This window comes from Emys orbicularis, chromosome 6, assembly GCF_028017835.1.
Source record: "Emys orbicularis isolate rEmyOrb1 chromosome 6, rEmyOrb1.hap1, whole genome shotgun sequence".
Lineage (NCBI taxonomy): Eukaryota > Metazoa > Chordata > Testudines > Emydidae > Emys > Emys orbicularis.
Genome location: NC_088688.1, coordinates 372,080 through 387,455, shown reverse-complemented (window position 1 = coordinate 387,455; position 15,376 = coordinate 372,080). Strand labels below are relative to the sequence as shown.

General features: G+C 57.3%; 1 protein-coding gene across 1 annotated transcript in view; it reads right to left on the bottom strand.

Moving 5' to 3' along the window:
* CA9 (carbonic anhydrase 9) overlaps positions 1-15,376 on the bottom strand; it is a 43,199-nt gene that overhangs the window by 11,665 nt on the left and 16,158 nt on the right. Inside the window, exons 2-6 of the mRNA XM_065406589.1 lie at positions 11,688-11,717; positions 6,260-6,430; positions 2,547-2,689; positions 1,137-1,229; positions 525-591 (exon numbers count right to left, since the gene is read on the bottom strand). Coding sequence (XP_065262661.1) covers positions 525-591; positions 1,137-1,229; positions 2,547-2,689; positions 6,260-6,430; positions 11,688-11,717 — 504 coding nt within the window. The remainder of the gene's footprint in view (positions 1-524; positions 592-1,136; positions 1,230-2,546; positions 2,690-6,259; positions 6,431-11,687; positions 11,718-15,376) is intronic.

The following is a 15,376-nucleotide window of genomic DNA, read 5'->3' as shown; positions in this document are numbered from 1 at the left end:
CAGCGTGTCTCCATGCTCTAGAACAGAGAGACAGCACAATCTAGAGCAGCACAGCTCCATGGACTAGAGCACAGCAACAATCGAGAGCTGCACAGGCCCCTGGGGATCTGAATCTGGACAGCACATCCCCAGGAGCCAACCCCCAGAGACGGTGAGCTGTCCCTGCACAGCCGCATGGGAACTGACCCCTGGTTTCACTGCAGAAGCACAATGCCCTGGCCAGGCACAGCCAGTCTGTACAAGCCCTGGATGGACGAGCCTATGGCACTAGGGAAGCCATGTCACTGGGACAGGTGCAGAGTGGGAGCCCGGGGAATCCCGAGGGATGAGACAGGCATGCAAATGCTGAGCAGAAATCCCCGAAAGGCCTTTGCTGAGCTGGCCACTCATTGCCTGTCTGTCTCACAGGAGCTGCCTGCCTCTGTCTGTCTCTCTGGCATGCACAGGCCTCTCCATGCAGCAGGCAGCTCACTGCTGCCCCGGGGCTGTCCCCATGGTGGGCATTAGGCATGCAAGGACTTTACCTTCCTCTTGGACCTCATGCAGCTGCTCAAGCAGATGCTGATAGTGCACGTTGTCCTCCGGCCCAACCTGTAACACAGACTCAGCAGGTGTGAGAGCACAGGCCCCAGGAAGGGCACGTCTCCTGCCTATTCAGCCCCGGCAGTTGGGTCACAGCCGGGAGGGTGGCTCTGAACATGGGACTAATTTCACTCTCACAGGCAGAGGAGCGACCCGTGACCTCCCTGACTGACCTGGCTGGGGTCAGGGCATCCCCCAGCACGGCCCTTGCACCCCGGACCAGGATCAAAGCATGAACCCTACAACTGACCAGCGATTAGGGCATCCCCTAACCTCACCTGGACCAGTGCACAGAGCACTTTCTGCCTCCCACCACAAGCATGGCCCAGCAATCGGGGCATGTCCCGTCTCCGCGCTGGCATGGCCCAGTTGTCAGGGCATTCCTCCCTCCCAGACAGCCCCTGCCCTCCACTGCCCCTATTCTCCTCCATCCCGGAACTGCCTATGCCCTCTCAGTCCTCGCCTACCCTGCCACGCCCAGCCCAGTGATCAGAGCATCCCTGCCTGGCACTGCCCCCACCCACCTTCCCAGGGACTGCCCCCATTGCCATCACCTGCAGGAAAGCTGCCAGCACTGCCAGGCCACCGGGTTGCCTCATTGCCTCTTTGATGCTGTCAGAGCTGGGGTTGTAATAAACCATATGGATCTGGAATCAAAGCACAGAACCCCCTGAGGCTCCATTGTGCCATGGGTGAGTGCTGGACCACCCAGACCTGCACCGGTCCCAGTGTGACCCCACCAGGTCTGTCCAGCCCCAGCACTAGGGCCTCTCCATTAGCAGCGCCTGGGGCTTGGTCACGTGGCCAGAGCCCCCCACTCGGCACCAGGCAAGCTCCCCAAACCATTTTACAGTGACCTGAGAGTGCTGCTGCTGCCAGCCCCTGCTGCCCCAAGAGCCCTGCCACCCGCCTCCCCCTGTTTTCTGCACATGGGGCAGGGCTGAAGGTTGTCTCCCTGGTGCCCCTCTAGCTGGGGCAGCAGCATGCTGGCAGCCAGCTCCAACTCCTGTCCGCCCTGATGCACTGGGCCCTGGCGGCTCCGTGTGAACAGCAACAGGGGGAGGGTGGGTAGAACCAGTTAGGAACCAGACCCAGGCAGCAAACACCTCTGTGTATGAGACAACAGTCCCAGGAGCTCTCTGACCACACAGCTCTGGGCTGGTGCCGAGGATGAGGGCACAGCGAGCTGTCCCCCCTCCCAGGCCCTCACATGCCAGAGTGCTGGGGAAAAGCTGAATCATCCTCCAGCACAGGGCAGCCTGCACTGGGGAGCTCTGCGTTGCCCCCTCCTTAGGGTCTAGGTCCCCTGGGGTAGCTTGTGCCCCCCTGGGCACATCCGAGGGCAATTTTAAAGGGGGCTGTGATGGGCCCTGGACTTAGGTGGGGGTGGGCTCCCTGTGCCCCTAGCACCTGGTTAGCGCCAGGGCAGTCTGGCTGCAGAGCAGTATGGATTGTTTATCCTGTACGCAGAGTGTGTGCTCCCCGCGTGGGTCCGTCCCCGCATTGTGCACGGGGTGCCTGGCTCCAGGCCATTCCCTCCCCACCCCCACCCTGCTGGCACAATGTCCCTTCCATGGGGGAGTTTTGCCTCACTTCCCATCTGCTTCCATGTTTCAGGCTGTGTCATAAACTCTGCTTTTATTTCAGTTGCTCAGCCCTAGGCGCATGATTTGCCCCTCTGGGTTCCTGGGCACTGGGCACTTGAACTGAGGGTCTGAGCCAAGAGCAGAGACTGGTCGGAGCACTCCGCTGAGGGCAAAGGGGTGGCAACCTCCCCGCCAATGGAGCTGCAGTGTGGACAAAGGGCAGCCAGTGACCTGGGGGTGCCACATCCGTCTCAGGGCACTAGCCCTTCACCCTGTGCAGACAGCTGGAGCGGGTGGGACTGAAGTGATCCCCGCCAATCACTGAGGCACACCCGGGGAGCAGCAGGCAAGAGGGGAAGGCCCACGACGGATCTTTACCTCCCCATCATAGCGGCGTCCGTCCACGGTGTGTTCGGAGCCAGGTCCTTCCGGGGAGCCCCAGTGCAGGTGTAGCTGCATAGCTCTGTACTCCTGCGGGTAGCCGCTGGCAATAGTCAGAGAGCCAGGCAGCCGAAGGACAACTGCAGGAGTGAGGGAGTAGAGAAGTCAGAGGTGGGCTCTGAGCCATGGCGCTGGCACCAGGCGGAGATGTGTGTTATGGAAAATAGTCAATGTAGTTTAATGGAAAACAGGTCTTATCAAACAAACTGATTTCATTCTTTGATGCAATTAGGAGTTTGGTTGATAGAGGGAACGGTAGAGATGTAACGTACGGAGACACAGTACAGTACAACACTGTAAGTTAAAAACGTAGCACTGTACAGTAGCAATAGAGCACGTTAAATGGATTATACCCCGGCTAACCAACAGCTCTCAAAAAACAGCTACCAATGGGAAGCCTCACTGATCAGGGGAGTCTATAGTGAGTTCAAGGCCTGACACTATTCAACCGTTTCACTAACACTCTGGCAGTAAGTCACTGCTGATGGCACAAAGATCAGCAGAGCGATAAGGATGAAAACGGGGCAGCCACACAGACCAATCTGGATCACTTGGTAAGCTGGGCCCATTCAAACAAAATGTGCTTTAGTGCAGCCAAATGCCAAGTGGTACATCTAAGAACAAGGAATCCCGGCTCTGCGTCCTGGGAAGCAGCGACTCTGAAAAGAATTGAGGGGTTACAGTCACCAGCAACTCAACAGGAGCTCCCAGTGCAACACTGGCACAAGGGGCTAATGAGCTCCCTGGAGGTATAAATAGGGGATTAGCAACGGAGCCGGGAGGTGCCTTTATCCCTGTCTACAGCACTGGTAAGACTGATACTGGAACTTGGGTCCAGTTCTGGGGTCCACATTTGAAAATTAGAGAGGGTGAAGAAAAGATCTGTGAGTTGAGTGCTACAGAAAATGTCTCCTAGTGAGAGACCTCCATCTGTTTAATCAAAAAGGAGACTGAGAGGTGACTTGATTATGGTGTAGGGTTTGTCTACAGCACAGGAACACTCTCTTCCCTGCACAGATAAGGGGAAACTAACGTTTAAAGTGGATTAGTTAAACCCCTGTGTGGACACTCTGAATCAGAATTAAAGTGAACTAAACAAAACTGAAAAAAGGCCACTCTAATTCTGAATAAGGGCTTCTACACAGGACTTCAAGGCAGTTTAACTAACCCACTTTAAATTCATACCTTTGGCTAATTCAGATTAATTTTCCTGCATGTCCCCATGTACACAAACCCTTATTTACCTAAGTACCTTAGCCCTAAGTACCTTCCTGGGAAGAAAATAACAGGTTCTAAGGGCTCTTTACTCTAGCAGAGAAAGGCAGAACAAGAACCGATGGCTGGAAGCTGAAAACACATGTATTCAAATTAGAAACTAGGCACCAATTTGGAAGAATTTTTTTAACGTGATTAACACCTGGCACACACTGCCAGAGACAGTGCTGGACTCCTCGTCTCTTTGACGTCTTCAAGCCTGGCTGCCTTTCTGGAAGCTGCTTTAGCCAAACACAAGTTCTGGGGCTCAGTGCAGGGGACTGTGGTGGGATTCAAGGGCATGTGCCACAGAGCAGGTCAGACTAGGGATCTGATTGTCCCTTCTGGCCTTGGAATCCAGGAACCTATGAAACTCTAGGACAGTCAGGGAACCTTCACGGGGAGGGGCAGAACAGTGAGCCCAGAGCTTACCCAGACCTGGCACCCCAGTGGGACCTGCTGGGGGAGACTGGAACTGTAAAACCAGGAGTTTCCCCCACAGCCAGCGCTCCTGCCCCCCTGCTCCCCACAGCGTCTCCTCTGCTGGGAGAGGCTGGGACTGCCGGGAGCTCCCCCCACAGCCAGCGCTCCTACCCCCTCCCCACAGTGCTCTCTGCCGGGAGGGGCTGGGACTGGAGTAGCTGGAAGCTCCCCTAGGGTTGGAACTTTCTAATCCAGGGGTGGCCAACCTGTGGCTCCGGAGCCACATGCGGCTCTTCAGAAGTTAATATGCGGCTCCTTGTAGAGGCACCGACTCTGGGGCTGGAGCTACAAGTGCCAACTTTCCAATGTGCTGGGGGGTGCTCACTGCTCAACCCCGGGCTCTGCCACAGGCCTTGCCCCCACTCCACCCCTTCCAGCCCCTCTGCTGAGCCTGCCATGCCCTCGCTCCTCCCTCTCCCCCCCGCCCCAGCCTCCTGCATGCTACGAAACAGCTGATCGGGAGGCGCGGGGAGGGAGGGGGAGGTGCTGATCCGCGGGGATGCTGGTGGGTGGGAGGATCTGGGAGCGGGGTGGGGGGAGCTGATGGGGGCTGCACATATTACTGTGGCTCTTTGGCAATGTACATTGATAAATTCTGGCTCCTTCTCAGGCTAAGGTTGGCTACCCCTGTTCTAATCGCACAAAACTGAACACCCTAGCCCCACCCTTGCCCTGAGGCCCTGCCCCATCCCGCCCCTTCCCTGAGGCCCTGCCCCCCCCCACTCACTATATTCCCCCTCCCTCAGTGGCTCGCTCTTCCGCACCCTCACTCACTTTCACTGGGCTGGGGCAGGGGGTTGGGGTGCAGGAGGGGGTGAGGGCTCTAACTGGGGGTGCAGGCTCCAGGGTGAGGCCAGAAATTAGGGGTTCAGGGTGCAGGAGGGGGCTCTGGGGTGGGGCCGGGGATGAGAGGTTTGGGGTACAGGAGGGGGCTCTGGGTTTGGGACGGCTCAGGGATGGGGCAGGGGGTTGGGGCTCAGGGCTGGGACTCAGGGCTTACCTCCGGTGGCTCCTGGGGGTCAGCAGGCTCCCTGCCTGTCCTGGCACCGTGGTGCGCCCCAGAAGTGGCCAGCAGGTCCAGCTCCTAGGCGGAGGGGTTGGGGGCAGGAGGCTCCACGCGCTGCTCTCGCCCGCAGGCACTGCGCCCCCATCTCCCATTGGCCGTGGTTCCCAGCCAATGGGGGTGCGGAGCCGGTGCTTGGGGCAGGGGCAGTGCACGGAGCCCCATGGCCCCCCCCGCCTAGAAGCCGGACCTGCTGGCCGCTTCCAGGGCCCAGCGTGGTGCCAGGACAGGAAGGGACTAGCCTGCCTTAGCCCAGCAGCACCGTCGACTGGACTTTTAATGGCCCAGTCAGTGGTGCTGACCGGAGCCGCCAAGGTCCCTTTTCGACCGCGCGTTCCGGTTGACAACCGGGCACCTGGCAACCCTAAGCTCCCCCGGCAGCCAGCGCTCCTGCCCCACTCCCTACAGTTCCCCCTGCTGGGAGAGGCTGGGGTAGCCGGGAACTCCCCCCATAGCCAGCACCCCGCCCCACTCCTTAGAGCACCCCCTGCTGGCAGAGGCTGGGACTGGAGTAGCCGTGAGCCTCCACCCCCCAGCCAATGCCCTGCCTCACTCCCTAGAGCGCCCCCTGCTGGAAGAGGCTGGGACTGGAGTATCGGGGAGCCCCCCCCCAGCCGGCACTCCTGCCCCACTCCTTAGAGCGCCCCCTGCTGGGAGAGGCTGGGACTGGAGTAACTGGGAACCCCCCCAGCGAGTGCTCCTGCCCCATGCCCCACAATGCCCCCTGCTGGAAGAGGCCGGGACTAATCTATGAGAAATGTCTCAAAATATCCCGTCTCGTCTGAGCATCCTCTGACGCGAGCGCCACGCCCCGTGAGCCCAGCACACACAGCTCAGCCCCTGCACTGACCTGTGTGTCCGTTGTTCATTAGACTGAGCTGCTCACTGGGGTCCAGGTTGTAACCCGCCAGCACAACAGGCTGCAGCTCACGGCTGAAGATTGTGGAATTGGTGTCAATATTGATGGGAGACTGCATCTGCCCACCGCAGTCTGGAAACTCCAGCTGCCACTCGTCCTTATCTGTGCGGGGAAGAGAGAGACAAGTGGGGGAGCCTGCAGGGTGAGGGAGCCTCCCGGGGAAGGGGAGTGTGCAGGAGGACTCCGAGCCCACCAGCAGAGGCTGCAGCACTCACGGGATGGTGATGTCAGAAGTCTGAGCGAACCAGGGGCCTGTGGGGAGCTCAGCTGCAAACACTGTTCCCTCCTGACAAGCATGTGCCACAGGGATTTTGTTGGCCACTCAGTGGGCCTGGGTGCAGCGCAGTGTGTTTATTCACACTCAGTCCGTCTCACTAACGGCCACTTACCCCTGAATTTTACCCCGGAGTGGTGGTGGGGGCGGGGGAACGGACAGTGCAAGCATCCTCTTGCCCTGTCTTGTGGTACCTGCCCTGAGCATAGTGCATTGGGGTGCTGCTGCCCTGCGCTAGCTCCCTCCAGATTTTCTCAGAAGCCTTTGCCGGCACAGCACTGGGATAGAAGCTGATGACCAGGGCCTGCTCCGCCAGCAGACAGTGCTCGGCTCAGAAGCTGCTGGAATCTCTGTGCAGCTGTCACAGGACAGGGCTCTGCACACTGTCCACTGCCAGGAGCATCTATTTTAAGGAGCAGCTGGACAAGCTGTGAGAAGACGATTTACAGCCTGATCCTGGCAGGGAGAGAGACACGCTCCTGGCGCAGCTGTGCTGCTCCCTCTCTGCCGCTAAGCGTGCGCTTTGCTGCCCTGCCCTTCATGGCCCTTTCAGAGGCCGCCTGGCTGGCCAGGTCAGAGACATGAGGCAAAACTGCTAATGCAAGTCACATGTGGGGGAGAGACATGCAGCAGAGCTATGGCCATGAATGGAAACATGCTGGTGGCTCTGTGGGCAACAGGACTTCACTGCACAGTGAGCAGCACCAGAAACTCAAAGGCGGCACCACAGAGAGCAAGCCTCATCTCTGCCACGTCCACACAGCCGGGCGACACAGGGACCTGCGTCCATGGCCAAACATGTTCATGTTCACATGAAGCCCTTGTGTGTGCATGAGAGTGAGGCAGACAAAGCCATGTCTCTGTGTGCGGCTACAGGAGCTGTGCCCAAAGACACACGTGTGTGTGTCCGTCACCACTTCTGGGGGATCCATGGCCAGCATAGCCCCTGCCCAGGCACGTGTCTGCTTTAAGACCTGTTAGGCTGCGCATGTTGGATTTGACCCAATATTATTTTTGGCTGGGTTACTTTTGCTATTCCTTATTCCTGTATTTTGAATGCCTATAAAGGTTTCTGGGTTTCCCTGCCGGGGCTCAGTAAATGGGCTCTTTCCCTTATTGGTAGAGCCCTGCGTGGGACTCATGTAGAGCCCTGCAGAGGGACTGGGATCCCACAGGTCCCACAGGACCCGCTGCCATGCTAGCGGGAGCAGGATTTTTAAAAGTCCAGCGCAGGGCTCTAGCTGGAAGCAGCGGTACTGGCGTGTCACAGGTTGCTCCTAGTTACCCCAGTACGAGGTTTAGCTGGAGCTCCTAAGGAGGAACAGGTTAGGCTGAGCACCTGCGGGACATTTCGGGTGAGCGTTGGGGGAGGAGTAGAGAAGGGTGGCACCCACAGAGCACAGTTCATGGTGCATATTGCTAGGCAGAGTGGCTTAGAGTGAGTGCCTGGGAACTGTTCAGGGCACACACCTGGGAAGAAGGTTTATGGTGAATGCCAATGGCTTGGTTTAGGGTGAACACCCAAGGAGGAGCAATTAAGGGAGAACACCCAGGGAATGATTCAGCGTGAGCACGTGGGGAGCAGCACTTTAGGGTGAACGCTGGACGAATGTTTTTTGAGTGAATCCCAGAGATGGAGCAATTTAGAGTGAACCCTCACCGAACGGTTTAGGGCAGGGCCCAAAGGAGGAGCAGTGTAGGGTGAACAGTCAATGAACAGGTGTAAGCATCCAGAGAGGAGCAATGTAGGGTGGAATCATTGAGGGGCGCACCTGAGAAGAGCGCTTTACAATGGACACCCAGGGCAGAGCATTGAGGGCAGAGCAGTTTGGGGTGGACACTAAGGGAGCTGTTCAGCAGGAGCACCCAGGGAACAGGGTAGGATGAGCATGTAGGGAAGAGCCAGGGGTTTGTGTTAGGAGAATTTGAGAGTGAGTGTCCAGGGAGGAAATATTTAGGGGGGCATGAGAGGGGACCGGTTCAGGCAGAGCACTCAGAGAGGTGCAGTTAGCGTGAGCACAGTGAAGAGTGGTAGGACAGACTCATGGGACAGCGTTTACATGTTTCTCCCCTACATGGAGTGAGCAGACCAGGGGACTGGTTTAGGATGATACCCAGGCACTGTGGTTTAAAGTGAGCACAGAGGAGACTTATTCTGGTTCTCCCTGGGTGTCTACCCTGAACATTTCCTCCCCCGGTGCTTATCCTGATCGACTGCTTCACCCACGTGCTCACCATTCACTTTTCCCTTTCTGGGCACGTACCCTGGACTGTTCCCCCAGAGAACTCACCCTCCCCTTGAGCCCTTGCCCCAGTGGTCCCACTGGTGCTCACTTAATAGACGTGCTCCCTGGGCAGGGCCGTCCCTATGGGGGTGCGGGGCCCGGAACATAGGCGCAGAGTTTCTATCTGCCGGGCGGTGCTCCCACCCGGCTCTGCCCAGGCCCCACCCTCACTCCACCCCTTCCCCCAAGGCCCCACTTCTGACTCGCCTTTTCCCACCCCTACTCCGCCCCCACCCTGCCTCTTCCCACCCCTGCCCCACCTCTTCCCCGCCCATTTCTGCCCCCTCCCCCGAGTGCGCCACACCCTCACTCCTCTCCCCTCCCCCCCAGCGCTTCCTGAGCCGCGGGCGAGAGGGGGAGGCGCTGATTGGCAGGGCCCGCTGGCAAGCAGGAGGCGCTGCGGGGAGGGGGAGATTGGTGGGGGGGGGCTGCTCCTCGCCTCCCCGTGCCCACCTCCCCACCTGCCTCCTCACGAACCGCGGGGGCCCCCAAAGCGTGGGGCACAGGGCAGTTGCCCCAATTTGCCATACCCTAGGGACGGCTCTGTCCCTGGGTGCTTCCCCTAGCCCCCTTCACTCCAAGTGCTCACCCTCAATAATTATTGCCCATGTGCTAACCCTAAACTGTTGCTCTGAAGGAGACTCCCCAGTGTGCTCATGCTAAACCATGCCTTGCAGGAGATAAATTTAAACTCTCCTCCCCTGGAGCTCACTCTAAACCCTTCGCCCCACCCCACTCTTCACAGCTATTCCCCTTTCCCAGCTCCCCGGACGCTTTCACACAATCACTCCCCCGCTTTATACCCACAAGCTGCCCACACTCCCACTTAGTATCACGCTGCCCTCGAACACAGGCAAACCCCACGAGACGGGATGCGGCAGCACGTCGCAGGGTGTCGCCGTTTGCAAACAGCTCAGTACAACCCTGGCGGTGTGAAGCGTGAGTAAAGCCACTGTGAGTCCATGCACCTGGGTGTTGGCCAACCCGGCTCGGCGCTGCACCGAACACCCCCTTAGCGCTAACGGGGCTTTGGCCAACACGGCTTGGCGCTGCACCGAACATCCCCTAAGTGCTAACGGGCCTTTGGCCAACCCGGCTCGGTGCTGCACCGAACACCCCCTTAGTGCTAACGGACCTTTGGCCAACCCGGCTCGGCGCTGCACAAAAATCCCCTTAGCACTAACGGGGCTTTGGCCGACACCGCTCGGCGCTGCACTGAACACGCCCTTAGCACTAACGGGGCTTTGGCCGACATGGCTCGGCACTGCACCGAACACGCCCTTAGCACTAACGGGGCTTTGGCCGACATGGCTCGGCGCTGCACCGAACACGCCCTTAGCACTAACGGGGCTTTGGCCGACATGGCTCGGCGCTGCACCGAACACGCCCTTAGCACTAACGGGGCTTTGGCCGACATGGCTCGGCGCTGCATCGAACACGCCCTTAGCACTAACGGGGCTTTGGCCGACATGGCTCGGCGCTGCACCGAACACGCCCTTAGCACTAACGGGCTAACGGAATGGGTGGAGACACAGGGATGCATTTAGCCTTCTTTGGGCTGGTGCACAATCCTGACATAAGAGGTCCTGGACCCCCACCTCCAGCCCATCGCTGGGCCTCAGGAGGGGCAGATCTGACCATTGGCAAGTCTGAGTGAGACCTTTCTATAGGGCCCAATTCACATTTTGGGGCCTAATTCACCAGTCCCCTGCACCTTGTGTTGTCACTGACACCAGTGCAAAGTGAGTGTAAGGTGTCCCCACTCTGATTTATAGGGCAAATGAGACACAAGGCTCAGGATAATGGTGACCTGGGCCTTGGTGTGAATGTGGGGAGGACAGCGGCTTGCATGGGGTGGGTGGAGAGAGGAGCAGGGAAACCCAGCATGGAAGGAAAAGAAGGACGCAGAGGAGCCCGGCATGGTGGAGTCAGGGGAGCCAGGAAGCTCAAGGAGCAAAGCAAAGGTCCTGTAGGCACAGCTGAGATTTCCAGCCCCAGCCCTGGTTAAAGGCCTCAGAGGCGTGGGATGCCAGTGATGTGAGGAACTCTCTATCCAGCTGGGCTGTCCCTGCGGGCAGCAGAACAGCCAGTTCACCAGGCAGGCACAGGGTCAGGAGCCTGGCTTGCGCCCTGGGCCACCTCCCTATGGGCTGGGAGCTGCACAGCCAGCCTCGCTGCAAAGCGGGGTGCATATGGCAGGGGGACACAGGACTGGTGAGTCAATACCCCATAAGAGAGGATGTGCTTCTAAGCCGGGGGTGACGTTCCAGCAGCGGGAGCAACCCTAGGTCTGCATAGGGTGACCAGACAGCAAGTGTGAAAAATCAGGACAGGAATGAGGGGGTAATAGGAGCCTATATAAGAAAAAGCCCCAAATATCGGGACTGTCCCTATAAAAACGGGACATCTGGTCACCCTAGGTCTGCGTGAACATGGAACCTGGCTCTCCCAGTGACCCCAGGGGTGGGTGAAGTCCAGCTCAGTGAGTGAATGAACCTTTTAGCCTGTGGGAACATAGAACAGATGGGCAGGGTGGGGCCCAACAACGGCTCCCCACAGGTCACTCTCTCTTATCTGAATCTGAGCAGCTCCCACCTCTCCCTGGGCCTGTCAGGCCCCAGAAATGCTTGTGAGCCCCTCTGGGGTTGGTACCAGACCCCACCCTTGCTGCTGAACAGGGGCAGGGCACGACAGAGCATGGGCGAGAGCAAGGCAGCCCTGTAATAATTAACCCTGGCTGGCATGGGCCCAGGGCCTGCTGTGTGATATGAAAGGGTACGAGTAACCACGGTGTAGTTACCTGCATAGCTCCAGTGACCGTGGCCAGGACCTTGAAAAGAAAAGAGAGAGAGAGAGAATGAGTGGAAGCCGCGAGCTGGCAGCAAACAAACCAGTTCCAGGCAGCCCTCCAGTCCCCGCCCAGCTGGACTGCCTCACACTCGCTCCCAGCTCCCTCCCAGTTTCTCACCCTTCCCCCTCCTCTCACTCAGGCAGAGGCGGATTTACCATGAAACAAACAGTGCAGTGGCATGGGGCCCCCAATGAGTGGGAACCCCCCAAAATGCAGGACAAATCTCATCTAACAACCAGCCCCCGAGTCCCAGCCGGCGGCGCTGCAGGGCTCAGGCAGGCAGGTTGCCTGCATTCTGTGGTGGGTAGCCCCACGCTGCTCCCGGAAGCGGCCGGCATGTCCCTGCAGCCCCTGTGGTGTGTGTGTCTCTGCGCGTTGCCTCCGCCCCGACCACCAACTCCGCAGCTCCCATTGGCCGGGAACTGCGGCCAATGGGAGCTGTGGTGGCGGCGCCTGCGGGCAGTGGTGCGCAGAGACCCCCTGGATCCCCTGCTTAGGAGCCGCTGCCAGAGGGGTGTACTGGTCGCTTTGGGAGCCACGCCGCCCAAGGTAACTGCTACCCCCTGACTCCTCCCACACCCCAACCCCCTGCCCCAGCCCAGAGCCTGCACCCAGCACCCAAACTCCCTCCCAGAGCCCGACCCCTGCACCCCTTCCTGCCCCAAACCCCGGTCCCAATCAAGGTACCTCACTTTATTTTCATTTACTTCCTATTACTTATAATATAGGAGGACGATGGAGGGTAGGGATAGGGTCCAGAGTGACCTAGACAAATTGGAGGATTGGGCCAAAAGAAACCTGATGAGGTTCAACAAGGACAAGTGCAGAGTCCTGCACTTAGGACGGAAGAATCCCATGCACCGCTACAGGCTGGGGACCAATTGGCTAAGCAGCAGTTCTGCAGAAAAGGACCTGGGGATTACAGTGGATGAGAAGCTGGATATGAGTCAGCAGTGTGCCCTTGTTGCCAAGAAGGCCAACGGCATATTGGGCTGTATTAGTAGGAGCATTGCCAGCAGATCGAGGAAAGTGATTATTCCCCTCTATTCAGCACTGGTGAGGCCACACCTGGAATATTGCATCCAGTTTTGGTCCCCCGCCTACAGAAGGGATGTGAACAAATTGGAGAGAGTCCAGCAGAGGGCAACAAAAATTATTAGGGGGCTGGAGCACATGACTTATGAGGAGAGGCTGAGGGAAACTGGGGTTATTTAGTCTTCAGAAGAGAAGAGTGAGGGGGGATTTGATAGCAGCCTTCAATTACCTGAAAGGGGGTTCCAAAGAGGATGGAGCTCGGCTGTTCTCAGTGGTAGCAGATGACAGAACAAGGAGCAATGGTCTCAAGTTGCAGTGGGGGAGGTCTAGGTTGGATATTAGGAAACACTTTGTCACTAGGAGGGTGGTGAAGCACTGGAATGGGTTCCCTAGGGAGGTGGTGGAATTTCCATCCTTGGAGGTTTTTAAGGCCTGGCTTGACAAAGCCCTAGCTGGGATGATTTAGTTGGGGTTGGTCCTGCTTTGAGCAGGGGGTTGGACTAGACGACCTGCTGAGGTCTCTTCCAGCCCTGATCTTCTATGATTTTATGAAAAAATGAATGAAAAACTTGGGGGAGATAAAAGAGAATGTTCTTTTTCTTGGCTGGGTCCCGAGGGGGGGGGGGGGGTGCGAAAATGAAGCTGTGCACAGGGCCCCACTAACTCTAAAGCCGCCACTGCACTCAGGTGAGAACTGGCAGACCCCCCCGTGGCATCAGGGCCAGCTCCTCTCTCGACACACGCTGAGAAAGGCCCCTTCGGAGAGTCTCTCTCCTGCTCACTCAGCCCAATCTGATGCATCTGGAACATTCTGGAAATTTGGGCCATTTTTAAGTGATCTGAGTCCCATGCACTGAGAAATTGTACAAATGCTCTGCCATGTGCCCAGCTAGCTCCAAAGCTGCTCCTTCTCCACCGCCAACCTCTTCTGGGCCAGTGCTCTCGCGGAGTGAGGCCTGAAGACGTTTAGCTTAGCAGGAAGGCTACACTTTCCCCTACCTTCCTAATGAGATGCAGAAACTCCAGATCATGTGCTCAGGGGGCATATAAACAAGGGAGTAGGGAGGAGGCAAGGCAGGTGATTTTTACCCCTCTGTATTTACAGCATTGGCAAGACCAACATTGCAATACTGCGGTGAATTCTGGTGTCCACATGATTAAAAAGCTGTTGATAAATTATAGAGGGTGCAGAGTAGAGCCTCAAAAATTATGTGAGGGCTGAAAAATGCTTTAGACTGAAAGAGTTAAGGCGCTCCATCTGTTTAGCTCATCAAAAGGAAGCCGGAGGTGATCTGATTACAGCCTACAAGGATCTTCCAGGTACTAAGGGGCTCTTCAACCTTACAGGAAAGGCAAAACAAGAATCAACGGCTACAAGTTAAAGCCAGACAAAATCAAATTAGAACTAAGGCACAATTTGTAACAGTGCTTAAGCACTGGACCAAACTCCCAGAGTGGATTCTCCACCTCTTATCTTCACGTTAAGACTGGTACCTTTCTGGAAAAGCGTTAGTCGAACACATGCTATTGGGCTCAATACAGGGGTAACTGGATGAACGGCTCTGGCCTGTGGTATACAAGAGGTCGGATTAGATGATCTAATGTTCCCAACAGGCCTTAAGCTCTATGCGCTGATTGTTGCAAGGGAGCCTGTCTGGAGCACCGTACTGCCCCAGAGACACGCTCAGCACTCACAGGCACTGAGCCGCCCCAAAGAGCTTGAGAAGAAATGTGTGAGCCTGAGAAACACAACGCAGGAAGGAGGGGAGCAGGGCTAAGACGCAGAGTTACCTAGACCTGCTACAAGATAACCATTCTCAGCTCTCCCCACTGGCTCTTCTGCTCAGCCCTGAGCCATTGGCACCTTCCCTTAGGCCTTGGAGCAGAGCTGGATCTTAAGGAGGAGCGAGTAGGTGCCTTACGGCTTAGCTCCAGGAGGGGTATGGTTGCCAATTTTGGTTAGCCCTATTCCTGGAGGTTAGGAATCACATGACATAATCTTTAATGAAAATTAATTTTTAATTCCTGGATACTCCAGGGCAATCCTGGAGGGTTGGCAACCCTTCAGAAGGGTGGTGGGGGAGGTAGGAAAGGGGAGGCCAATAGGCCACTGAACTCAACTAACATGCGCTTGCTCAGCGTCCCTCGGTTTGGATTCTGAAGGACCTTGGGTGGCGGGGTGTCTTCCCCTCTCGAATTCACTCCCCATCTCGGGCAGGCAGACCTTGGGGATGCTGAGGTTCAGGCCAGGTGCAAGGCCCCTGTTCCCCAGCTGGGGATGGTTTGCCAGAAGCTGGGAATGGGCGACAGGGGATAGACTCATAGACTCATAGACTTTAAGGTCAGAAGGGACCATTATGATTATCTAGTCTGACCTCCCGCATGATGCAGGCCACAAAAGCTGACCCACCCACTCCTGGAATAATTCTCTCCCTTGACTCAGCTGTTGAAGTCCCCAAATCATGATTTAAAGACTTCAAGTTGCAGAGAATCCTCCAGCAAGCGACCCCTGCCCCATGCTGCGGAGGAAGGCGAAAAACCTCCAGGGCCTCTGCCAATCTACCCTGGAGGAAAATTCCTTCCCGACCCCAAATATGGCGATC